General features: G+C 39.8%; 3 protein-coding genes across 5 annotated transcripts; 1 reads left to right on the top strand and 2 right to left on the bottom strand.

Moving 5' to 3' along the window:
• Positions 1-395: 395 nt before the first annotated feature.
• On the bottom strand, positions 396-19,111 carry LOC111598607 (trithorax group protein osa). 3 transcript variants are annotated; one of them, XM_023313940.2, is made up of 16 exons: positions 19,037-19,111; positions 16,227-17,280; positions 13,886-14,185; positions 13,517-13,726; positions 10,389-10,545; positions 9,956-10,330; positions 9,210-9,899; positions 8,969-9,153; positions 8,648-8,911; positions 7,783-7,999; positions 6,727-6,915; positions 5,886-6,242; positions 4,995-5,154; positions 4,629-4,824; positions 4,479-4,560; positions 396-4,407 (listed from the first exon to the last, which is right to left on the bottom strand). In XM_023313940.2, the coding sequence occupies exons 2-16, from the start codon at positions 17,151-17,153 to the stop codon at positions 947-949; spliced, it is 7,770 nt and encodes a 2,589-aa protein (XP_023169708.2). In that variant the 5' UTR covers positions 17,154-17,280; positions 19,037-19,111; the 3' UTR covers positions 396-946. The 3 variants fall into 3 exon arrangements, with proteins under 3 accessions (XP_023169708.2, XP_023169707.2, XP_023169709.2); XM_023313939.2 differs by having other exon boundaries at positions 6,727-6,955; positions 7,784-7,999; XM_023313941.2 differs by having other exon boundaries at positions 8,657-8,911.
• A 614-nt stretch (positions 19,112-19,725) lies between these two features.
• LOC111598501 (chorion peroxidase) lies at positions 19,726-22,820 on the top strand. The gene is made up of 7 exons (XM_023313767.2): positions 19,726-19,904; positions 20,118-21,323; positions 21,383-21,710; positions 21,773-21,929; positions 21,985-22,143; positions 22,198-22,517; positions 22,583-22,820. The coding sequence occupies exons 1-7, from the start codon at positions 19,775-19,777 to the stop codon at positions 22,647-22,649; spliced, it is 2,367 nt and encodes a 788-aa protein (XP_023169535.2). The 5' UTR covers positions 19,726-19,774; the 3' UTR covers positions 22,650-22,820.
• Positions 22,821-23,182: 362 nt separating this feature from the next.
• LOC111598502 (gamma-aminobutyric acid receptor-associated protein) lies at positions 23,183-23,978 on the bottom strand. The gene has a single exon (XM_023313768.2). The coding sequence runs from the start codon at positions 23,843-23,845 to the stop codon at positions 23,471-23,473; it is 375 nt and encodes a 124-aa protein (XP_023169536.2). The 5' UTR covers positions 23,846-23,978; the 3' UTR covers positions 23,183-23,470.
• Positions 23,979-25,903: the final 1,925 nt, after the last annotated feature.

The raw sequence follows: 25,903 nt of genomic DNA, 5'->3' as shown, positions 1-25,903 counted from the left end.
GTGTGTTGATTTCTTTCTTTTTGTTTGCATTTCTATTTGTCCACATAAATATCCATTTAATTGTATTACATAGTTCTTATCTGGTTTCTTACGCATATATGCATACGGTGTATGGTTTTATGTTCACTATATGACTTCATACGACATATTATAATATTGTTAGTAGTATATTTTAGAATTTAAAAACTAACCTCTAAATATGTTTATTTTAACACACGTAATTCGTTTTTTTTAATTTCTATATATATAAATATATATATATATATATATGCATATATCGATATATATATTTATATAAATATATATATCCATATATATAAATATATATATATATACATATTTATGTATATGTAAATATATATACACATATATATATAACGTATGTATATGTGTGTATTATGTTTTAATTAATTTTTTATTAAATTTAATACATAAGTATGTTGTGTGCTTAATTTTTACGCATGCATCTATATGCAATTAAACCTTCTGCCTTAAGTTTGACGTTGAAAATTCATTGCTAAAATTTGAAAGGGTCTATAAGAATGCCAGACCATTTTCAGCATTAATATATTATATTAACTATAGATTTTAGTGAAAAAATATACAGTTATTGTGTGACCATTGTAATTGAGTGGCCATGGTGTTATTGAAGCTGTTCTACATTTTCAGGGTTTTATTTTAAGCATATACAATCTGTGGCTATGCTTTAAAGGTCATTTGCTTCAAAGGTCGCAAATCATGTTCTATCCCATTTAGTACATTTACATTATTTGATTAAACATTTTGTAAGCAATACAAATCGTATTTTCAAGTTATATCCATATATATATATATACGCGTATGTATATCGTGTGTATGTTCAATCTTTTCTTTTGCAAATTTCTTCGAGTGCACCACCACCACCACGTTGCCAAGAGTAAGTTGTTGCCGGCATCATTGTTGTATACTACGCAACGGCAGCTGTTGTATTTGTATTTGCTGGCGGCGGTGCGGCCGGTTGCGCCACTGTTGGTGGAGGTGTAGAATTCGACGATGTTGCGGCAGCGTCGTTGATGTGACCTAAATTGTTGGATGACACAGTGGAAGACGCAGCTGATGGCGATTTACCGACTTGTTGTTCGCTAGGTGTTACCAAGTTGTTAAGAGTAGGTTGACTACTGCTACCCAAGCTGCTGCTATTGGTCTGATTACTGCTGACGGTTCCACAGCTATTGCTGTTGGTGCTACTGTTGCTAACATCGTTGAATGTTGCTGCTGGCGGCAATTGTTGACTGCTATTGCTGTTATCATCGTTGATTACAGCTGTCGTTGCAGCAGCTGCTGCAGGCTTAACATCAGCAGACAGCTCTGGCTGGATGCAGGGCTCAGGCTTCACACTTATAGTTGTCGTTGGAGCATTTTGCTTTTCAGATGGCGTCTGGTTCAGCCGTTGCTGCTGCTGTTGTTGTTGCTGTCGTTGCTGCAACAGTCTGTACTCAACTGAATGCAGTGGTCCGGTTCCGCGCGATACCTGGTATAGCACTCGAGATATGATCAATGCTACTTGCTGATCCAATATATGCGACATAACCAATCCAAGCAGTCTTTGTTCCTGCTGCATGAAGAGCGATCGATTATCGGGATGCTTGGCTAAATGAAGCAACGTTCCCGCGGCTCTTCGCAACATATCTAAACTGGTTCCCATTGAATCGGGATTTTCCCGAAGGTAGTTAATTCCATGCTGGTTGGCTACACCCAATGCAGTTTGTTCAGCCTGCTCAATAAATGCAACGAGATACGAGATGCATGGCGATTGCAGAGCTACCGTACGCGCCATAGCACTGTCTGCTGCAGCCAGGTAATGTAGCAAGTTGACTGAAAATTCACGCAATACTTGATCCTCGTTCCGACACAAATGACGCGTAAGTACTGCACACAGTTTCTCTAACCGTGAAAACGGTGGTGTTGCAATAACCAAATCAACATTTGCATCCGTGACGCATAGTTTACACAGCGCTTCAAGGGCTAGACGTTGTGGGGATAAAGCAGAGTTCGGACCACATGACGGAAAAGGGTCTTGACCATGCGCACTGGGACATACAGCCCAATGTAGTAATCCATCTATAAGCGGTCGTGCGATTAATTCATCATAGCGGGACAGCTCTAGATGCCCAGCTATATTGGCCATTGCCACTAGCATATTTTCTCGGATGGTAATCAAATATTCCCACCACCATTCGCGTTCTCCCTGCAGCGAGCTGCAGGAATCGGTAAAGTCTGTATCCTCTTCTCTGTCGTAGTTGCGCGTCTTTGGAGTTCGTCGCAAGTGGTCGTGGTTTAATAGAAGCAATCGACCGAGCACTGCTAAAAATCGCGATGACTTAGCCAACACCGTTTCGTTCCCAGGCACAAAAGTCAAATTTCGAAAGATATTCGAAAGCGCAATGCAACGACGTGCTAATGAGTCCTGACTGTCGTTTACTAAGTACAAAGAGGCTTCGTCCCGCGTGTAGCATTCGTCTTCGTAGCTAGAGTCGCGGCGTCGCTGTAGAACATGCGCATCATCGCGTACTGTTGACTTGGGATCAAATCTCTTGGGTATTGACGCCACTCCATTTGTAAGACGCAGTTGTTGCGGAGATTCGATTTCCATATCAATGGTGCGGCAATCACTGTCGGTTGTATTGGCTCCGGCGTTATCGTTGTCTATCTCTTTTTTCGCGTCCACGGCTGGCTGTGCAAACTCTTCCCCCATTTTGGACTTCTTGTTGTCGCTACTTGCTGTGCCAATATTACCCACAAGTCGCCTTTTTTTATTATAAGTCTGTTGGAGTAAACTACCATCTTCAGTACTGCTTGTGGTATCCTCTTGCTTCAGCACAGGGGAAATATCGTCATGTCGTGGGGTATTATTGCTTTTCTGTGTGGCTTCCTGTTTGCTCTTGTGTTTAGAGCGTACGAATCGCGCAAATGGAATGTTAACAATCTCTGACTTAAATACATCAATGATGCCATCAAGTGGGTCCGGTTCCGTGAAGCCATAGGTCCAAGCATTACTGCCTACTGGCTCTAACTGCTCATACAACCTATTTGTGTCAATATCCCAAGCTTTTTGACGCTCGTCGACAAAAATATCATGATCAGCCGTTTGAATGCGAACTGGTACACCTTTTCGTGTTACCAGGGTGTAATTAGGTGTAAACGAAAGGAGAAGGGATCGCTCTTCAGGATTAGGCTGCACACGTACCTGACCCAAGTCAATACCTTCATCAGCATCATCAGAGTCTTCACTGTGGGCAACACGCTTTATATCCATATTTTCATAGTGCCTTCTACGATTATAGCTGGAAATGTTATGCACAGAACGAGTTTGTTTTCGTTGCAGCTTGTCTTCAACTTTCACTGATATAACAGTGCCGCTATCGGCGTCATCATCTGCTTCATCCGCTGCTTCGTCACAACGCTCATCGAACATTTCGGCTAGATTTTTTTGGAAGTGTTCCAACAACAGGGTTAGCAGACCGGGCAAATTTGATATGCCAAAGAATTGTACTGTAGAATCGTCAAACAATAGAACGTTAAGCACATCTAACGCCCATGTACACTCGGTAAGTAAACCTGAACGCATGGCCATAAAAATTCGCCATGGATCGACAGGACACACGTCAAGCTTGGTCAGACGTTTTCGACGGTACAGTACCGGTGTAGTTGACTCTACACTATCATGTGGAAAGATTAGTTCTTTTTTAACCATCTGTGCGCCTGGGCCTGTTACTTGTGGGGCATAGACAGTCTGCTGATTGGGTAGCTGATGGGGTGGCTGCTGCTGCGTGGGCTGCATTCCTTGTCCAACTATGGGCGACGGCTTTTGCGCGATCATTGTAACTGGTGCACTTCCAACCATTGGCACACCTGGTGATCCACCACCAGATTGTGAGGGTGGTGGCATAGCATAAGGCGGCTTCACCATGCCGGGTACAGGCGGCATATTTGATGTTGGTACCCCACCATGTGATGATTGAGGTACTGCTTGTCCCTGCTGCTGCTGTGGTGGCATTACAGGCACTCCACTAGGCATACGTTGTTGCTGCCCAACTCCAGATGGTGGACGCAACGACGGTTGTGAAATACTTGTCTGTGGTGGCGCTTGAACCGCATTTATTTGCGCCCACTGTGGTGCAGCTTGTTGTTGCTGTCCAGGCGGCGTACTTTGCTGGTAAGGCGGCTGTTGTTGCGGTGGAGGTGGAGGTTGTTGCGGTGGATAACGATGTTGTTCCCACTGAGCTACCCCTGTTTGTTGCTGTCCATGGGGACCGTGTGGACCTCCAGGAGGCGCAGCACCCCGAGGTGGTGCATTTCCCCACGACTGTGGTGCAGTCGATGTGGGATATTGAGGACGATACTGCGGATTGTTGCCTTGCCAACCACCTTCAGAATAACATAAATTATAGTTTAATGGAATGATAATTGAACAGAACACTGAAATGCAAAATGCTTACCATAAATTTGAGGCCGCGTAGCATAGCCAGGGTAAGGCTGAGAGTCTTTAATAAAGTCCGGATGTCGTCGTGGTTGAGGACTCTGCAAATAAACGGTAAGTTAAGTAACGTTGCACACTTATTTGAATAAATGTAATCTTCAAGTATTACTTGATCTGGCGGCCTATAGTAATCCTGTTGATTAGGAGTGCTCGGTACGTAGCCACTGTTTGGTGGGGCTACTGGTGCTCCGCTAGCTGGTGGTCCACCCGTAACCGCTTGTGCTGGTGGTTGTGGTCCACCGGGTGGTGCTTGACTGTAGGGACGATTTCCATAGGGCCCGTACTGATTAGCACCAGCTGGAGGACTGGGGAAATAAAAAAATAAATTGATCAATATAAGCTTTATTTAATTGTGCAAAGCATCTCTGGTCGTAGCTAATAAAATATGCTCAGTACGGTTGAATTTCAGTATATATGAGATGAATATGTATGTCTGAGTGTAATGAAGAGGTATGTAAATATATTGTGCACTCACGCTTCCCCTTCGGGTCCATAGGGAGGGTACATATTGCGACTCTGAGGCGGATATTGGCCCTGGTTTGGTCCGAAAGGTTGACCTGGCGGGCCAGCGGAACTGTACTGATCGCTCGAGCCATATTGCCCATAAGCACCAGGTGGTGTTGTATACGGCGAACCTGTAACAGTTGGAAATATGTGCTTAATATCAAATTTTCTGCAATACACAAGTTTCAAGAGTCAGTGGTGGTACAAAAATGGGAAAAATAAAATACAACTTAATTAAAGATTTTTGATTTGCACTAATCTGAAAAAGCAGCTTATCACGCAACAAATAAACTTTTGTATAGTAAGATATAATTAAATATTCATCGGAAGCACTAAAGTGTAACAATGCTTTCTAAATAGTAGAGAGCCGCCTCAACAGTTGCGACTCATTAAAATTGCTTTATAATTTATCTTTTTTTAAATACAAAGATATAAGATGATTGTTTAATTTGACGGTATTACAGTAATAGGTCTAAAAGCTAAACACTACTCCGATACTTTTATAAAGCCATGTTATTGATTATTTCATAGACAGAAAAATTAAAGCGAAATTAGTTCGGTTATTATGGATTAAATCAATTGCTATAAATATAAAGAAAAAAAAAAGAAATAAAACTTTTTAAGGCATAAGAAGGTGGTTGTAAATTGATTAACAAGTCAGAAGTTTGTAATAGAAGTTAAAAATTAAATAACATGATGAAAGTAAAGCAAATATTTGTATGCAAAGCCAGATAGACTACAACCCACATGCAGAACGATCGCAAACTTAAACCAATAAACACGTTGTTTAACCATCAAATCGAAATGACACATTAAAAAATGTTATAACAAAACATAAAAAAAGAAAACATGATGAATGTACCTGGCGTTCTAGACACAGGCGTTGGATACCCAGAGCTACCCTGTGGATAAGGTACTCCAGTTCCAGGGCGCGCATGCTGCGTCGACGGCGGCCCATGTTGCTGTGGTGGTGGCGCCGGTGGTTGCTGCGACGGCGATGGCAACTGTGTTGGAATGCCTTGTTGGTGGTGTTGGTTGCCCGATTGTGGCGCTGTGTGCGGTGAATGTGGGGGTGGTGGAGGAGCACCATGTGACGCACCACCAACTGCAGCAACAGCAACACCACCAGCGGCCACACCGCCAGCAATTGGATCTTCAAAAGGATTGCTCACATTTATGTTATCACCGGCAACAGTGGCAGCTGATTGATTTTGAGTGCCTAAGTCGGCAAGCGGCATTGATGATGATTATGGAGTGATGAAGAAATTAATGAATGACACATAATAAAAATTGTTGTAATTGACATGAAGTTAAGGTTTTGTTGAGCAAGATCGAAGTTGTTTTAATAATTTTAGTGGAGCGATGTGGTGTTGTTGTTGGTGGTGTCGGGTGATTGTGATTTTGGTGATTTTTATAAGTAGTGCGCCCATATTTACGTAACCAACATAAAAATGAATAAACAAAGTACACACATGAAATTAATAAATTAAATTTTAGCCAAACAGAAAATATATGCATTATCTAATTGTAATACACATATAACATTGAAAACAAAAATACTTAAGTATTACAACAAAAAATCAGTAATCATAGACATGGCTATATCATATATGTATGTATATTTACATGTGTAGGTAATTTAAAAGTAGATGTTTATGTATGCAACTCTTTAATCATAATTGGTTGAATGTTTTATTGCTTACCAGGGTGAGGTGCCTGTGGATTGTTTTGCGATGGCGGTCTTGGCATCTGACCCGCTGCTGCGTAGTCTGGTTGCGGACCGGCAGATGGTGGATATGCACCAGCACCGGAGTACCCCGTATAGCCATCTAATGCTGCGTTTGGTGCGCCGCCAGGTGGTGCAGGGAAGGAATCCTGTGAGTTCGATGACCCTGTGGAATTTGTTGTTCCAGCGTCCAAATGACCACCACCGATTGGTTGGAAGTAGGTAAATATTGTAAGTGTTAAAATAAATTGGATGACCCGTTATAATAATGTAAATTATCAAGCTAATATTGTTAAATTTCATGAGTAAAAGATTAAATATACTTAAGGATACAAATTTCGGGTCGAACTGCCTCACTAAACATTTGATATCATATTTGTTATAACAGAAAGACTTCAAATTTGCATATATACATGTATATATTACCAAAGATAAAAAAAATGTAGAATAGAATATATATGTCTGTCCATTGTGGTCAAGTCAATTCGGGTAAAACTGTATTTTCGAGTTTTAGAGCTAGAGCCCTAACCATAATCGTATAAATTACTATTCTGATCCCTTACAAATCGATGCAAAAAATATATGTGGATCTAAAAATTCTGTTCTATTTTGAAGACTATTGGTTTTAGAGACTTGACATTTGAAATACACACTCGTATAAAATACATATATATATATATATTCTCATAAGTTTTAGAACTATAAACTGAAATTATTATTGAGTTCCTTTATTAATCTACCAAACAAAAATGCATGTAAGCTTCTTTGAGGCGTGTGGCTTTCACTAACTAAAATAACTGATATTTTACATTTTTTACTGTCGTTAGAAAATCATGCATTCATATATACGAAGAGCTAAATCGACTCGCCTTTGAATCTGATCAATAATATGTACTGGAACCTTCTCTTCTGCCTTTTACAATGATTAACAAAAACATTATGCCCTGCATGCTCTTATTTTCCGATGCCTTCTTAACTGTTCATACAGCTAGAATGTCATATTAATATATCATACCATCAGGTAAACACTTACCTGGTGATGGTACCGAAGCTGCCTTTGTTGTCTTTTTCTTACTACCAGCCTCCACTTGCTGAATAATGGGTATTGGATCAATGTCGCCACGATCAAAGTGACACTCAAAAGCCAAAAGATTCTTTGTATAGTGTTTTCGAAGTGTATATGCAGCGCTACTGCTGGCGCCAATTCCGAGCAGACCGGCAATATCCTTCCAGGTCTTGCTCTTAGTTACCTGACAACAACGAAAATATGCGTATATATATTTGAAAATAGACTAGACTGGGTAGATTTTAAAAAATTGGCAGAATTAGTAAAGAAGAAAGATATAAATTACGAGCAATTGACAGCGTGTTTAATACGCATTCAATAATATTTTTGCAACAGTGTTAGTAATAAAAATTTAAATCAAACTTGAAGAAAGGTAACACACTCTTAAATAAAATTGTTAACGGAACCACTTCAGATAAAGTATGAAAAATGTTGACACTCAGTTTTAAAGATATTTGGAAGTTGTCTTTGAAAAGCATGCACTCAAATAATTCATGCAAAAGTGAGAAAATTATTAGAATTTATGTGTTTCTGATTCAATCAACTTTAATGTTGTAAGAAAGACGTTAAGTACTTTCCAGATCTTACAGAAAGGTAAATGGGGTAGGAAATCATGCTATTGAAATATTTTTGAAAATTCATGATTGAGTTTGGTTTGTTTCACGTTAAAAGAATTAAAAAATTTTGTTAATGTGTTAGCTACATTTTTTACTTTGGTTGGTGGTGTTTGGTGGTTTGATTGATTGGTTGGTTGAGCATTAATTTTGGTTTGTTTGATTTGGTTTTGCTAGTAAATCTAAAAAGAAGTTAGTAAAAGGAGTTACTACGGCACCTTGCATACCTCGACGAATCCGCCACGTTCTTTTACATAAATATATAACCTATATAAATCAAGTGGCTGTTTTGAGATGGTTGGGCACGCCGTTATTGGTGTACGGCGATCCTCCATAAAAGCACGTAATTTGTCTAGCCAACCTCGTCTATCCGGATTGTCATCCATTTCATACAACTTGCAAAGTGAATCGGATTTTTTAGTAGTCGTTATAGTGCTACGAAATGGTTCTTGTTGAACAGGAACATGACTGTTGAAAACCTGCTATATATAGGAAAGTTGTTTAAGCATATATTAAAATTGGAATTAAAATATGCTTACTGAACTAGCGGCGGGACGGGGCCAGTTCGGAGGTGAATTCATTTCGTACTCTTCGCCTGTTGGTCCCCCACCTCCATGCATTACAACTGGATGTGGCGAAGGGCTGGGTGGAGCTAAATGGCTTTGGCTATATGGATCATGTTTGCGCGACTTTGGCGTAGTACATTGGGGATCTTCACCTGATGCTGTAAGACGACAAAACCTCAGTTACTAATCCAACCAATTATTTTAGATTACCTACCAGCCGACGCATTTGAGAGCGTACTCTGTTGGCTGACTTCATCCATTGGTGTACCATCTGGTCCAGTTGTAACTACTGCAGTAACTGGATGCAAACTTGCAGCTGGCGACGACGCTGATGAACTAATGCCATTGTCTTGGGATATATGTTCGGCGTCACTGCCACTCTGTGCGCCCATCATAGATTGCGGCGGTGTACTGGTAGGTGGCCCCATGCTTTGTGGCGGACCCATATGGTGTGGAGGACCCATGGGCATCGAGGGATGCATTCCAGTTGGTCCATTCCCATAACCCTGCGGCTGTGGACCAGCTGGACTACCACCATATCCACCTTTGTGTTGTAAATGCTGCTTAAGATAGTTAAGAGGGCGCGGAGAACCGCTGCCCTGTGGCGGTGGTGGTCCAACTGGTGGTGGGGTGCCCTTGCCCTGCACGTGATTGCCCATACCAGTGGAAATTTGTACTGATCCACTGCCAGGTCCAGACTGTTGTGGTGACGGCGGTACCCATTGATACGGAGGATACTGCTGATGGGGGCTACCACTACCGTGGTTTGGCATAGAGCGAGGGTAACCAGCTTGTGCACCAGCTGGCATACTGTTAGCACCTCCAGCGGACTGGCTAGTTGGTGGCGGCTGTGGCCCAGTTCCATAGGCTCCTGACGGATACTGGGGACGTGGCGGGTAGTTACCTAGTAAATATACATTTTTTAGTACAATTTAGCTAATTAGTTAGGTTATCTCATACCTTGAGGATATTGCTGTGGAGGATATCCTTGAGAACCGGGGCTTTGACCTGGTAAGCTCATTTTGTAACCGCCATGAATATGTTGCGGGAGCGGATAGCCACCGGTAGTTCCTTGCGGCGGTGGTGGTGGTGTAGCCATATTGTTAACATTTTGGTTTGGCGCCGGTGCAGGCGGTGGCGTCTGCTGCGGCGAATTACTCGCTGATGATGCTGAATTTGAAGCCTGTTGCTGCTGAGATTGTTGCTGAGATGGTGGCCCACCTGGTAAACCATGTGGTGGCATTGGGGGTGGGCCGGCAACCACTGTAGGTTGCTGCATTGGACCACCACTACTTGACTGATTACTCGCCGGTCGCGAAATTGGATGATTTTGCGCTGAAATCAAATCAATTCAATATTGACGTCCGCTTTCGCAACATTGTTAAATACATACCCACTGCAGGAGACATAGATCTTGAGCCCGACGAGCCTGTAGGCGAAGGTGTTGGCCTCATGACTTGTTGCGGGTTAGGTGTGCCGGGCGGACCAGAGCCCATACCACTATGTGCTCCACCACTTGAACTATCATTACTATTTTGCCCGATCAGCTCCTATATTAAATTAATGAAGTGGTAATACATCAATCAGCCCAATTTTATTTAAAATCGGTATAGCCTAACAATAAAACTAATATAATCCAAGTTTGATGACATCAGCTGAACTAGGTTAAATATCGCAAACTTTACAAAATAACCTTTAAGAATTTTGTATTGCATATAAAAAATCGTTTTTAAAATAATATCTTCAAAGTTCGATACGACTAAATGTTTTTTATTGACTATGGTCAATGGGACCAAATTCGTTCAACAACAATTTCTATGCTAAGATTCTAAGCAGTCGACAGTGACTTTAGTTTGCCGCTTGTCTATAAAAATTCAAAATAAAAAAAAACTAAAAAGCTCAACCCAAGAGAGCACAAACAAGTCATACAAAGATACAACTAAATACACACATACATTTGTATGTATGCACACAATGCCAACAGGGGCTTAAGCCGACAGCTATTCGAGTCGCACAGTAAAACGAACAGCGCGGGATCAACATTGTCGATATAAATGATGATGAGGGGTGAGGTGCCTACACCGGTATACTCTGTTCGACGCTGTTCGTTTGGGTATCTGAGAAATTAACTGAAGTGAAATGAAATGTACGACGAACTGACGGGCACAGCTACGGCAGGCAAAGTCAAAGCGTAAAACAAAAACAACACCAGCAGTAGCGGCAGAGCAAAAGCTATGTGGAACGAATAACGACAAAGTCGACGCAGACTGCAACTTAAAGCGTTCGGAGGGGCGCGGATTGGAGATGTGGCAGTGGTAGTTATGGCGCGCGTTGAGTGAGCCAACGTACGATGACAAAGACGTAGATAAGAAACAGCAACGTGAACACATACACACTCAGGCACATGTATACTGCACACATTCAATGTTAAACTATAATAAAATAAAAAAAAGAAAAAACAGCGCCAGCCATTCGTTTCTTCTCTCGTTTCTCTGTTCATTCGCTTTCGTGCCATACACATACCAACATAGAAGACCAAGCAAAAGCGTTGAGTGTTTCGTGTATGGTTGAACAGTGAACTCGGGGGAATGGGGCCAAGCAAGGAGTACACTTGAGTAGCATAGGCGACGGCTGCGGCGTTGATGACGAGAATAGCAAAGCCACCACAGGCGACGGCAACGGCAACAGCAACAGCAGAAGGCAATGCTAAAAAACGATGAGCGATGGGGCAACGCTCCTCAAGATGAAGGCGGCCCACGTTTTTAGTTGTCAGTGTGTACGTAAAAACTTGCCGGCATGTAGAAAATTACTCGGAAAAAAACAACCGATACGGGAACAGCACAATGAAATCATTTATAACAAACATGCGCTTATGTATGTATGTATGTATGTATGCATTCAGTATTTTATTGTTTGCGTGCATTTAGTATTTTTGCTGTTTACATCTTTTTGAGAGCAAACAGAAGTCGACTAGAGAAAACACACATTAAAATTGCAGCCGAAATTCAAGATTTTTGTTTTTAATACAATAACACAATACCCCAACGAAGATAAGATAAAGCAAAATATAGAGAATACACTGACTTCACAATCTACCAAAACAAATATGAACGCAAATGTTGTTACTGCAAGCGAAAGCACGAATGATATTCTGATAATTCTTGATTCTATAGGTTTACGAACAAATTGTTGTAAATTATTGTACTCATTTAATTTAATGTATTTATTTGGTAAGAGGAAACATGTTTAAGTAGAAGTCATTCAATGTTTCTGGCATAGACAATGTACTGTTTGCATCACACTCAAGTAAGTGGAGTTCACACACATACGTACACATATACATATAAATCGATGAGCAATTGTACTAACACAGACGGAGCCAAGTAAAGAGCGGTAAAACGTGTTCGACGCAGCTGAGCTGTTAGAAATGTTGAATACTGAATGCAGAACGCTAATCGCCAAAGCCCCAACGCAGCTCGTGAACATTCATCTGTTGTTTCGGGTGTGTGCGCGGTTTTTTGTATTGTTTTCAAATTTATGTGTTTGTGAGACTTCGCGTGTGCCACCTGCAATTTTTAAGTTTTAATTTAGTTTTTGGTCGGCTCTGCCACTGTGACCAGCAAGCAATGCAAGAGCCAATTGAAGTATTATTTCATATTTCGCGTTTAAATTTAATAATAAAAAACCATTGCAAAATAATTCACAAACAAGCAATGCAGTATATACACTAAACACATTCAGATACCAAATTGAGCAAAAACTAACTGGACTTTCGTTGTTAAAATATTTGTTTAAGTTCGTCCATTCTATTACCATAGATTCGCAATTTGCTGTGGATCAAGGCGGATCAAGAAAATTGTTAAATGAGCATTTTAAATAATGGCAGTGTGGTTCCTTTCGTTTTTATGAAGCATAAAGCATCCACTTTCTTTAAAGCTTAAGAAATAATGTGAGTAAAATGCGTCTGCGTTTTCAGTACGAAACATAAAAGCAAACAGCCCGAAAGCAACAACAATGACCTTGGCATTGACCTAAATGCATACATACATACATGAAAACAGATGCTCTTTGTGAGATCTTGAGTGTATTCGTGTTTTATCTATGTATTTGTGCACACACAACAACAACAGCAACAACAACAAAAACAACATAAAGGGAATGAGTAAAAAATGGTATGAGACACTTCGACGGCACCGGCAACTGCGACCATTACGGACATTTTGAATGAGTAAATGTGTACTACGCATACATACTGGCTTCTCTCCAGAATATGTACAAAAATGGGCTGAGCCAAAGAGTCAGACAACATAAAAGTTGTTGTCATGGCCTGAACACTGATAGCGTGTATCAGCCAAGAACTAATATCAGTGCAGCCACAACAGTGTACATGCTCTGAACGTGACGTCAAATAAGAGCCTTTTGATATTGGAGTGCATTATTGAACAGAGAGGAATGCTGCAACCCTTAAATCTAATTATAATTAAAAATTATAAATAGATATTTTTTCTACAGAATAATTACCTGGTGGGGCGATGGTGATGCTTGCGAGGGCTGCGGCGATGGACTGGGAGCATGGCCAGGACTACTACTAGGTGGCGGGCCACCACCGGCGCTATGTGGCGTTGGCGGTTGTTGCAGTGGGGCATGGTGCGGTGAGGCAGGCGGCAATGGATGACCGGGACCAGGACTAGGCGATGAACCACCCGGCCACGGTCGATTTGGTTCCGGATACTGAAAGTAAAAATTAATAACATGTCATTTCAACTTCAGCTAGCACGACTGTTCCTTAAATTTGATGGTAAACGATAGACTCTTTGTTGTCATTCCATTATCTAGTTTTTAGTTAGTCTATTTCAATAGATAGTTCAATAGATTGAAATTGTTTCCTACCTGGTGCGTTGTGTAGGCAGTTCGATGGTTGGGCCCAGTCGTCGGTAAGCCTGGTGGTGTTGGATACCTTTGAGGGTACGGCGAATATTGAGAAGTGGGCGGTGTATTCTGCTGCTGCTGTTGCTGTGAGGGACCGGATGGTGGCGCCGGCGCTCCGGGAGCGCCAACACCACCAGGCTGTTGTGTAGCTTGTTGTTGCTGTTGTTGGGCCTGCTGCTGCTGCTGTGGCGAACTTGGATAGGAACCTGAGTTTTGACTGTGAGCTGGCGGATATGGTGATTGACCTCGGGAAGTATTTGTCTGTGAATTAAAAAAATAAAGTTTTTTCTTCTTAATTTGCGACATTTAAGGCTTATATTCATATAAAACTAAGGATGTGATAACACCTTTTCAATAGACAAGAGTAAGTGTATTAAGAAGGTGCAAACCTGCATAAGCTATGCTCGAAAATAATTTCTATCATCTATACATTCTTAGTGTTACTTGAAAACGCATATAAATATCCCCACTCCCACTCGTATCCTGACACCTATAACAAATACAGCCAGAGAAACCAGCAATGCAAAAGACGCAGCAAAGTTGCCATAGTATTGGTGAAAATGGCAGACCAAAGTAAGACATGGCAATAAATCTAATGTGAGATGCTACCAATAAGCGGCACTGTGCGTGTTTGTGTCTGAAGCCAGCAGGACAAGCAGCAACAGCGCTGGCTGGTCCACTACAGGGTGACAGGAAACATGAATGGATGGTTTTCATGCATACCGAAGAGGGGCATCTATGTGCGTTTGCTTCTATATATGTTGCGAGCTCAGAAGCGAAGAGAACTCAACTAAAAAGGGAAAACTCATCATGGATGAAAATTAAACGCAGAAATATATACACCAGCCAAACAGGGCTGAAGAGGAACTCAAATTCATGCAGCAAGGGTCGCAAGTTGTGTTGGTGTTTCAAACACACAGACACCAAATGAATGAGCGAACGACGGCGAACATACGAATGACAGCGAAACAGAGAAAATAACGTTTGTGTAAAACAGGGGCTGGTAAACGTAAACGCAAGCCGAAACAACTGCAATGCTCTGTGTGGTACTTTAATGGTGGTGGGTTAAAGCCGATCCGAATGGAAAACAGAATGCCCGAGCTCACAAAGGAAAGTGTACCCTTTCTGATTGATCGACAAGACATTCTTCTTTTCCGATCAATATAATAAATACTTAACAGATTAATTTGGTAAGTGAATTTACCTAAACTCAGGCTGCGCTGTCTGCTGTGTGCTGACAAACAAAAACAATTTTAGTGTGAATTTGATCATAAAACTGATTGCCTAAAAGACGGCCATATACCTGTTTGTATTCGGTATCTAATACTTCAACTATTCTTTCGAGTATTTTTAATTTAAATTATTTGATTTACATTTATTCTTATCACTTCTGTATTCATTATATTTAAACTTTGAAATTAATTTCATAACTAAGATAACTAAAATTCATACAAAGATAGGCGTGGTAATATTGTTCAATCAATAATGAAGTTTAATAGTTCATTAAGTATATACAAAATGAATAATTTTTTTAATATTTTACTTTTGTTCTATAAATGTTATAGACAATTGTTTAACCACATGCGTCAAGGAGCTCAAATACAATGATAGCACTACACGCCCCAACAACAATCAATGAAAACAATTCAGGTGCAATAGAAGGACCAACGGTAAAATTCTTAAAATGCCTTATGATTGTGGGAGAAAGGGCAAAGGGTGTTTAAAAATGTAATCTTTACTCGAATGATAATGTCCAGCTCGCTCAGACTAAGTTTCAAATCCAACATTGAATTATGTTCAATTTAGTTCTTAGCTGCTGCGTCCGGCTATAATTTTCTGTTACTTCAATGAATAGTTCCGAAATACCGCTATAAACTAAAATGAACGTATAAAATAAAAACAAACAAAACATCCAACAGTAGCCCAAACACACTTTCATACACACGCAGCTAAACACAAACATGTATGTACGTCTGTATATATGTATGTGTGAATAAGCAGATTTGAGCGAACATGCCGCGTCTCTTTCTTCTGTTTTTGCTTCTGACTGCTTTGTCAGGTGGTGGTGGTACCGGCAACTTCTCTTGCCAACACCACCGTTTTTTTTGTTGCCTTTTCGTGTTTTGTTGTTATTGTTTTCTGGCCGCCAGGGCAGGTTCTTAAAAGTTGGTTCTCTGGTCGTATTCTTAATCTGTTATATGTGTCAGTATGTCTGAATCAGTTGTAAACCCTACAGACTGATTTGGGCAACCTTTAAGCGTTCCTTGATCGACAAGTTAGTGCACGCAGTAGTTTGACTTACCGGTGGAGGTGTCCTATACTGCTGCGATGGGCCCAACTGTGGACTGTAAGGTCTTGGGGGTGGTGCCCACCCGCCCTGTTGCGCTCCGTATTGTTGGTGTTGTGGTGGCGGCGGTCCATGGCCCGGTAGTGGGGGCGGTGGCACGCCTGGTTGTTGCTGAGCACTTTGCTGATGCTGCTGTTGTGCTGCGGCAGCGGCTGCAGCTGCATTGGCAACTTGCTGCGTATCATAGTTATTCGCATAGCGATGTTGTGGTGGTGGGGGAGGATTTGACGATTGCAATAATGAATTCAATGTAGGTGTTGGACCCTGCGGCGGTTGTCCGGGTATATAACGCTGTTGTGGGGGTCGATTAGGCGAGCCCCCTGTGCCTTGCGACTGTTGCTGCTGGTGCGGCGGTTTGCTCCCCGGAGGTGGTTGCTGCGGTGGCGCATGGCCGTATCGGTAGGGATCTACGTTGGGATCACCCGAATGATAACGCGCGTAAGCAGGATGAGCATGTGGATGTTGCACGCCAGGTGGAGGTGGCAAATGTGCTGAACCATATTCATCCTTGACACCAGGCGTATGCTCCAGTGGAAGCGGTAGTGGTCCCTGTGGTGGCGGTGGTCCACCATGGTGTTGCATGTGTGGTGGCAGCGGTGGACCTTGTGGCTGCTGCTGTTGTTGTTGATGTAAATGATGATAGTGCGACATAGCTGCAGCTGAGTCGGGAGCTACGCCGGGCACAGCGCCAGGAGGTGGTCCACCATAAGGATGTGGTACAGTGTTACCTTGTTGTATAATAGGATCGTTGCCGTTGTTCGGCGTGGGCGGGCCCGATGTAGGTGGTGTAGCTCCACCTGTACTAGCTGCCGCCGTTGGGGTTACATTTCCCCCAGATGCACCACTACCCTGGGTTGAGGGCGATTTAATTTTTTCATTCATGGCGTCCTCGTTTTGCTGGCGATGCTTATCGAATCAAGTAGTTGTGGCTGTGGAATAACCACCAACAACGCTGACGGTGATGACGACGACTTCCCCGACTGCAGCGGCAAGTTTGAGGTTATGTTAGCTGCAAGTTTGAAAAGCATTCGTTAGTCTACTTAACTCAAATCCCATAATATAAACAGCACCATGGAACACATAATCAAAACCAGAGGACATTAACAGCCTCAATACGTATTTCATTTAGCCGCCAAAGATTTTGTAACTCTTCATTCTGTGTATTGAAAAATCAGCTACCACTACTATAGCACTCTGACTGTCCGTTTACAAATTGTCGCGCGTTGACAGCCACACAGTGCTCTCTCAATTTTCTCTCGCGCTCTTTACATTTGGCAGCAAAACACGCAAACGCCATCTCACTTGCATGAGAGTGTGCCTCTCACTGTCGCACTTACATGTGCGCTTATGGGATGTCTGTATTAGTTTTTGTTTAATAGGGGAAATAAATAATTCATTAATTATATTTTAAACGTTGACTTGATTATTGGAACAGTTTTAAATTATAGTTGTCTACACTCGGATAGATCTACATATTGCATACAGATTTTTCAAATATAAAATACCATATGTAAATCAGGTTAAATAAATTGCATGGAAAGCCGCTAATATTAACCGGTTAGTGTTTTTAAATTTTATTTGCAATATTTTAAATTTATGGAATATTAAATATTGTCAAGTTAAATACTGATTATTTAACTGTTTAACATTTAAAAATGAAGAGTATATTTAAAAAATGTTTTAGTTCAAGTTGGATTTATTTGCAAATTTCAAAGCCAACGCATTTTTTATTTGACGAGTTCAAGTATTCCGATAACACTTCGTGTAGCCATTCGCTCAAATTATGCGGTGTGCAAATAGAGAATCCAATTGCGGGCTGTTTATCTTTAGAATAAGTAAGACAATAGACCATTTTCATTATTCTTGGCCGCTAACTTGCAGCTATCATCATACAGTACAATAATATGTCCTCATATGAGACAGTCAAGTTTAGCAAGCTATATGCCGTTCATTCCATAACATAACAAGGTGCCGACAATATTTGCGGCATTTGTTTTATACATTTTTATTTATCCACTTGCAGTTGATTTCTTTTTGTTTAATTTGCTTTACGATTTTTTGCGCGCTCCCACTGATTTTCAGTTTTGGAGTGCTATTTATCTCGCTTGTATTGAATGCGGTCTTTTTAGTATTGCAAAAACGTGTGTAAGAGCGAGACCACTACTGTTACACATACATTTTTAATGCCGAGTGCGAGAGTAAAACGAGTTTAGCTATCGCGTTTTTTACAATTTGTTTTTGGCTATTTCTTATTTTGTTGGTTATTCTTATTTCTTTACAAAAATTGCCACTGTCAACTAATAATTTAATTAAATATTGTTTCATTCGATAGCCTCTTTATAGCCTGGTGAAACAGTTGTAATTGTACTGCTCGCGATTGCTGACGTTTGTCGTTCTCGTCGTCTCGTTTATGCTTCATTAAAGACTTTTCTTTTTTTTTTCATTTTTTTTTTTTAAATTTTTTGCGTGATTATCTTTTTGGTTTAGTGCCTTTGGCTGGTTGGCTCAGATTAATACATATTGACGTTGGTTTGACCCCTTGGTGATGATGATGCAAGGATGTGTCCCGACAAATTAATAAAATATGTATACACACACATGTATCTGTACCGTACCGAACTTTGAGCCTGCATGTATGTACATATTTGATTTTTACGTAGCAGGCTTGTACTTTTCACTCGCTAGTAGAACGAGTCCGGTAAATTATTGGTGATTTAAGTCTTTTTTCTGAACTAATCGAAACACATGCACACACCCACACTTACACATAGAAATATATTCACGCATCGACCGTCCATAGACTGGCTATATACACTAAAAACGAACTCGCGTGAGAAGACAAGCTCGGTACGAGTACGAACATTAAATTGTATGCGAGTCTTGTCGGCCGAAAAAAATCATTCATTACTGTAGTGCACAATAAAAAACACCTGGTATTTGGAAAATTCACATCCGGGTTTTAACTCGACGAATTCTGCACATAATCTATACACTTTATCTTTTTTATCCAGTGTATTTTACTTATTTTTCATTATTTCTCAGCATGACGACGAGCTGGCCCTATACAAAGCGATTTTTAGCGTTGCCAGATATTTTTACTGACGCGAGCAAATATGGCGGATAGTACATTAAAAATTGTTCAACGGATATCGATACTATCGATATTGAGATTTACCAGATTAAATATTTCATGAGTTGATACAAGAGCTATCGATATTTAGTAATATCGACTTTTAATACTAAAAAAAAATTTTAGCAATATTCATTAGACATTATAACGTACAGTGATGTAAATAAATTGAAGATATAAATATATTTTTACATATATAAATCATACTATATTTGATGTATTAATTTTTTACAGTATTTCGTAGGTATTTTTACAATTATTTTAAATGTACTGTAGCTGGGCACACTACATGTAAGAAGCACCGTTATTAGTCAAATGGACCTGGTTTCCTGTTTCTAACACATGTATTTATATATTCGAATTAACCTGTGAAATGCGTAATATTTATATTCTTTTAATATGGTGGCATGTATTATATGTGCATTTCGAATTTAAATATGTAGAGGCATTTTCATTACGGAAAAATGATTTGGTTGGAGAGAAAGAGTACAATGAAGATTTAGGTAAGATCGGCCATTAGGATCTAAAAAAGTTGTGTTTGTATATGCAATTGAAAATGGACTCTTTTACGGTTACAATTTTAATTTTGGCTATCTCACTCTTTCGTATTTTACTTTACGGACATAGTTGAGATACATGACAATTCTGTATAAGTCAGTTACGTTGCTTATAAATTACATTTGATTATCATGTATGAAAACTACTTTTGGTTGCAGACGTTGCTAAAACTGGGTTGCTAAAAATGTGCAAAAGTTGCAAATCTGTAAAATGTGTGCCCCAAATTCAATGTCCTGCACATGTACGAATGGCAGACCATGAGAAGCCACAAATTTGTGATCTGCCCGCCGGTAAGTTTGGTTATTGCTGCAAAACAGGCCAAAACCACACAGCGGGACAAAATAAAGCACGCCGAGCAGCTTTTCAAACGATCCTACCACCTGACGTGATTGAAGATGCAAGAAAAAATTTTAAGCATCTTATGCATGGGGTGGCTCAAATGCCAGTGAATCGTGGGCATCCTGAGTTTACTCATGGTATTATGTTTCACTCGTCACCCAAAGACGATTTGCACAATTTTGCATTGTCGAATAGCGCGTTCGAATTGGTGATTGCCAGTCAGGTGTTTCGCAAGAAAGAGCAGGTGCCGTTAGACGATCTTATCACTAACAATGTGCAAGTTGAATTTTCAAAGACACCATTAGCTCAGAATTGCCAATCATTGCCCATTTGTAGAGGCATACACAAATATCGAACTATGGATGGCACATGCAACAATCCGTTGTCGCAACGCTTGCATTGGGGTGCTGCTGGTCAGCCAATGGAGCGCCTGCTTCCACCTGCCTATGAAGATGGGATTTGGACTCCCCGTGCACACTCAAAGGATGGAACACCTTTGTTAAGCGCCCGTGACATCTCGAGCGCTCTATTTGCGGATGTTCATCGACCTCATCCAAAGTATAACCTGTTGATCATGCAGTTCGCCCAACTATTGGCACACGACGTTTCTCAATCGGCGTCGGTACGTCTCGATGAAAGCGGGGGCTTAGTGCAATGCTGTTCGCCAGGCGGCAGAAGCATTTTGCCACCAGAAAAATCACACTTTGCCTGTCTGCCCATACCTGTATCTGAAAACGATGAGTTTTATAGAGCTTTTGGGGTGAGATGTTTGAACATGGTGAGACTATCGTTGGTACCCAGTGCCGACTGTCAGTTGAGCTATGGAAAGCAACGCAACAAAGTAACACACTACTTGGATGCTTCTCCAATATATGGGTCAAATGAGGAGTCGGCTCGAGACTTGCGAACTTTCCGTGGCGGCCAACTGCAAATGTTTAATGATTTTGGTCGTAACTTGCTGCCCTTAACGCATGATAAAAATGCTTGTGGCAGCGAGGAACCGGGTAGTACGTGTTTTAAGTCGGGTGAGTGATATTCGATATTCAGCTTTTACAAATAAAAACTATCTTATATCATATTAAAGGTGATGGGCGCACAAATCAAATTATCTCTCTTATAACTTTACACATTGTTTTTGCACGGGAGCATAACCGTATTGCCGACATCTTATCTAAATTGAATCCGTCTTCAAGTGATGAATGGCTCTATCAGGAGGCTCGACGTATTGTGATTGCTGAGCTGCAGCATATTACTTATAATGAATTCCTCCCGGCACTAATTGGTCCACACCAAATGAAGCGATTCCGTTTAATGCCTCACCAAAAAGGATACTCAACTGACTATAACATTGATGTGAATCCCGCTATTACTAATGAATTCTCGGGAGCTGCCTTCCGAATGGGTCATTCTAGGCAAGTAATACAAATCGAAGTCTTAGATATGCTTTACAAATTATACTCCAATTGAACTTTAGTGTTGTTGGCAAGTTTCATATACATGATGAAGTTATAAATATTCCTGATGTTATGTTTAATCCTTCGCGCATGCGCAAACGTGAGTTCTACGACGATATGCTGCAAACACTTTATACACAGCCGATGCAAGAAGTCGACAGTTCTATTACACATGGTGTATGTATTTTAAAGCTAGTAATAATATCATCTATACTTATGTTTTCCCCTAAAGCTAAGTAGATTTCTGTTCCGTGGTCACAGTCCGTTTGGCTTGGACTTAGCAGCAATTAACATTCAACGCGGTCGTGACCAAGGCATACGCTGCTACAACGATTACCTCCAAGTGATGGGAGCACCAAAACTGAACAATTTTGATCAGTTTCCAAAGGATGTAGGTATTATTTATGTTAAGTCAAACTTTTAATCAAATTTTGCGGCTTCATAGATTGGAGCAAAGCTGTCGCGGGTCTATAGAACGCCTGATGACATTGATTTATGGGTCGGCGGCCTATTAGAACGAGCGGTTGAGGATGGAATTGTTGGCATTACTTTTGCCGAAATAATTGCCGATCAGTTTGCACGCTTTAAGCAAGGAGATCGGTATTTTTACGAATATAATGATAAGGTAAATCCAGGAGCGTTTAATCTAGCTCAACTACAGGAACTGCGTAAGGCGAGTATTAGTCGTTTAATATGCGATAATGCCGATCACTTGACTTTACATTCTGTGCCCGTTGCCGGATTCGTACGCGCTGACTTTCCTGGGTAATTTGAGAAGAGTCAAGTATACAACTGACCCTAAAAATAATTTCTCTTCCATAATTTTACAGAAATCGGCAAGTACGTTGCGATGATCCGAATCTTCCCTCAGTTAATCTAAATGCATGGCGTTTGTAAAAAATGAATTTTAATTATTTATTTTTGTTTATTATGGGATTAAATTATAAAAAAAATATACATGTTCCTGCCTCATCTACACTAATATGGCTTTATTGTAGAGATTGTAAGTGTAAATTAAAAAGGGGGCATTTGTCAAGGCAGCTCTTAAAACCAAATATACAATTTTTAAAGAACTCAATTTTTTCAACAAGTCGCAGTAAATATCAATAAAGTTGTGAAAAATAAATAGTTAAATCATGAGTTTTGATTAAGGCATTTTACTTGTGATAAAAATCGATCAACATCGTGTACAAAAATATATACATAAGTGTTAAAAATGGTAATGGAATCTAGGTTGATCTTTGGCAAACACCCCTTGAGTCGAATCCGTAGAGAACTAAATTAACAATAGCATTTAACTAACAAATGTAGCTTTCAGATTGACGCTATACTGTTAATTAAATTTACAACGATTTTTTTTGCTTTTAATATCAGTTAACAATTTACATTCGTCTAGTGATTTAGTGTTTCAACGTATTTTTGAACATTCATATCAGGTTAAATGGTTGACAGGCTTTAGCTATGGATTAAGATATACAAATTTTGTTCTATTAATAATACTCGGTTGTTTTTGTTCACCTATACGCATTTATGCCTTTAATATCGGAATTTAATTTTGTTTCACCTACTGACTAAATGACAATCTTATTTCTGTGAATTTCTGGAGTATTTGTTAAGTCGTTAACTAATTTTATTGATCGACTGTAATTTGTGCTAATAAACCAGACAACTTTTAAATTCGAAGGCATTCGAAAAGAAAATTTAGCTGTATTGATGAACTACATCTGAGACTGTTCCTGCCCGTAGACATTCTCATCGGAGTAAGCCATGTACAAGAAAAAGTCTTTATCACGGTGTTCATGGTACAGTAAGCCCATGGAAGCCGATGTTGGTGGTATTACATTGTTTACGAAGAAGAAGAGGGCGTCGTCGGGACGCAAGTTTATACGTTTGCGTATTAGGAAATAAAACTGCCCAACTGTTAGATCATTGGGCACCAAATACTTCTTCTTGTCCAAAGCTGCGTGACGGGTCTTCGGCGCCTTTTCCACGATGACTGGCACGCGGTCTGGATACTTCCGGCGTATTTTGTCGCCCTCTGCTCGCCGCTTCTCGAAGGAGTGATCCTTCTTAAACTGAAAATTCACATTCATTCTAAGGCAATTGTTTTTCGTCGTCGTTTAATGAAAATAATAATAATAAGAGGAACTTTTTGTATATAGATGCGAATCAGATAGGATTTATGCTGGTAGTTTGATCAAAATATATGATTGTTTTTAAGGATATTTTTATTTTGAAACATTTGTTTTTAAAAAGCTTACTACGTGAAACCTATTTAAGAACGTACAAGGAGTTTTACTAGTCATGCTTACTACATCTGAAAGGCTTTTATGCATGTGCACAGAGTATATTTATTCCAGCTACCCTGACGGAGCTGGCGCAGCTAAATAGGTTCATGGAAGCGAAAGCTTTTGCACCTAAAAATAGTACAAGCTTAGCCCCCACAAAAGCTAACAGCCAGAACCTTGTGTAGCATTGGGCATAGCCTATGGCGCCCTGTTACGCTTTCGAAGCTTATTTCTCGCTATATATTAGCTATAATAGGTTGGATGTGCTCTCTGTGGTTGCGCTCGGTTTCGTCACTCGGGTTTCTTTGTAATTTAGACGATGTTGTGAATCGACTCTGTGATGTCGGTGTGTTTCTGATTTCCGGTTTCCATTGAAGCTTCTCTTGCTAATCACATACTTCAGTTGCTGCCATTCAACAGGTGCACGAAGTCGCTATCAGTAATACGGTCCGAGGCAAGTGCTAAGAGAGCTACCTGAATTTGACACAGTTAGCTGCAGTGCATAAATAGATGTGGTTGATTTTAACTGTAATTAATACAGAAGCTTTTGTGCGTTAAAAAATTAAAATAAAATTCACATCAAAATCAAATAAAGTTTCGAGCGAACAAAAAAGATCCATGAGAAAAAAACCCCAAAAATTCAACAATAATTATTAATAATGTGAGTGAATGTGAATTAATGTGAGTGTGAGGTAATAATTGTCTTCTGCTAAAGCTAGACTAATAAAATATTCGAATTCAATAAATAATTAAATAAGAAAGTTTTTTGAAATAAAGCAATAAATTAATGCAGTGCGGTAAGTGTTGAAGACAAACACTTTATTAAAAAGAAATCCATAAATATGTCGTTATGTAAATAATTTTATAACATAATAATATATACAAACAAATATATAAATATATATTTATATTATTTTATATCTGTGCAATCACGTTTACAATTAAAATCCGTTAATAAAACCCCAAAAATGATGTGCCTGCGTTGACCTTTGCTTTGCTCTGTGTTTTTGTTGTATTTCTAAAAGTTCTATAAAAATGCTTAAGTTTGAAGTACCAAAATTTACAACTAGTGAATAATGAAATCTAATTCTAATTATTTACGCATTGTAATTGTGTTCGAGAAAACTTTTTTACACTCAAAGTTTATTTGACGAGAAATATGATTCACACATTAAAAATGGAAATTTAGGGTATACTGGTTTTGCTAGAATGTATGCAACAGGCTGAATTCACAGAGTATATACATTCTTCATTATGAATATCAGCTTTGTCGCTTCAGCCCTGTCCAGGAATCTAGGAATCCATTAGAGTTGGAGATTTGTCTTTGTATGTTGGTCGAAAAATTGAGCTTACACTTTTTGTGTTTGCATAGATCCCGGTATTTGATCGTCGGGCACTTCCGACTGAAGCGCACTTACTTCTTGTTGAGCACCTGTTAAAAGTAAGGATCATAGGAAAAGAGCAAATCAAGTTTAAAATTTATAACTCAGCAATATTCTGGAGTATGCCTCAAATATTATTATTTGCCTTAAATATTATACAATATTATTTGATATATATGTTTTTTTTTTTTTTTTGTTAATTGCTGTTTTTATTTGCAATCTGTCTTATACTAGACAATAAACAAATTTGTTAACAATAATATTACGTAACCAATATTGGGCTCCAATGAGATCAATCCATATATTTACCTACTTTACATATTTATCTATTTCTGTGGGGTAGGTATATATATGTAATACTTAAAAGTTTTTACAAAAATAGCAAGCAACTAAAATATTTCTTATTATACCTCCTCATAAATTCTAAGCTCTTGTTATTATAGCAAGTATATTTGTAGCTGTGTGTTTTTAGATGGTATTA

The sequence above is a fragment of the Drosophila hydei genome, unplaced genomic scaffold, assembly GCF_003285905.1.
Source record: "Drosophila hydei strain 15085-1641.00,03,60 unplaced genomic scaffold, DhydRS2 tig00008139-arrow-pilon, whole genome shotgun sequence".
In the NCBI taxonomy this organism is placed as follows: Eukaryota; Metazoa; Arthropoda; class Insecta; order Diptera; family Drosophilidae; genus Drosophila; species Drosophila hydei.
This window is presented reverse-complemented; position numbering and strand designations above follow the sequence as displayed.

Coding starts and splice junctions, on each gene's coding strand:
- LOC111598501 (XM_023313767.2), top strand. CDS start 19,775: ATGCGTAATATTTATATTCTTTTAATATGGTGGCATGTATTATATGTG. Junction 21,711..21,772: donor TTCCGAATGGGTCATTCTAG/GCAAGTAATACA, acceptor ATTGAACTTTAG/TGTTGTTGGCAAGTTTCATA. Junction 22,144..22,197: donor TTGATCAGTTTCCAAAGGAT/GTAGGTATTATT, acceptor GCGGCTTCATAG/ATTGGAGCAAAGCTGTCGCG.
- LOC111598502 (XM_023313768.2), bottom strand. CDS start 23,845: ATGAATGTGAATTTTCAGTTTAAGAAGGATCACTCCTTCGAGAAGCGG.
- LOC111598607 (XM_023313939.2), bottom strand. CDS start 17,153: ATGAATGAAAAAATTAAATCGCCCTCAACCCAGGGTAGTGGTGCATCT. Junction 8,912..8,968: donor CCCGTCCCGCCGCTAGTTCA/GTAAGCATATTT, acceptor TCCTATATATAG/CAGGTTTTCAACAGTCATGT. Junction 5,155..5,885: donor GCCTGTGTCTAGAACGCCAG/GTACATTCATCA, acceptor CAACTGTTACAG/GTTCGCCGTATACAACACCA.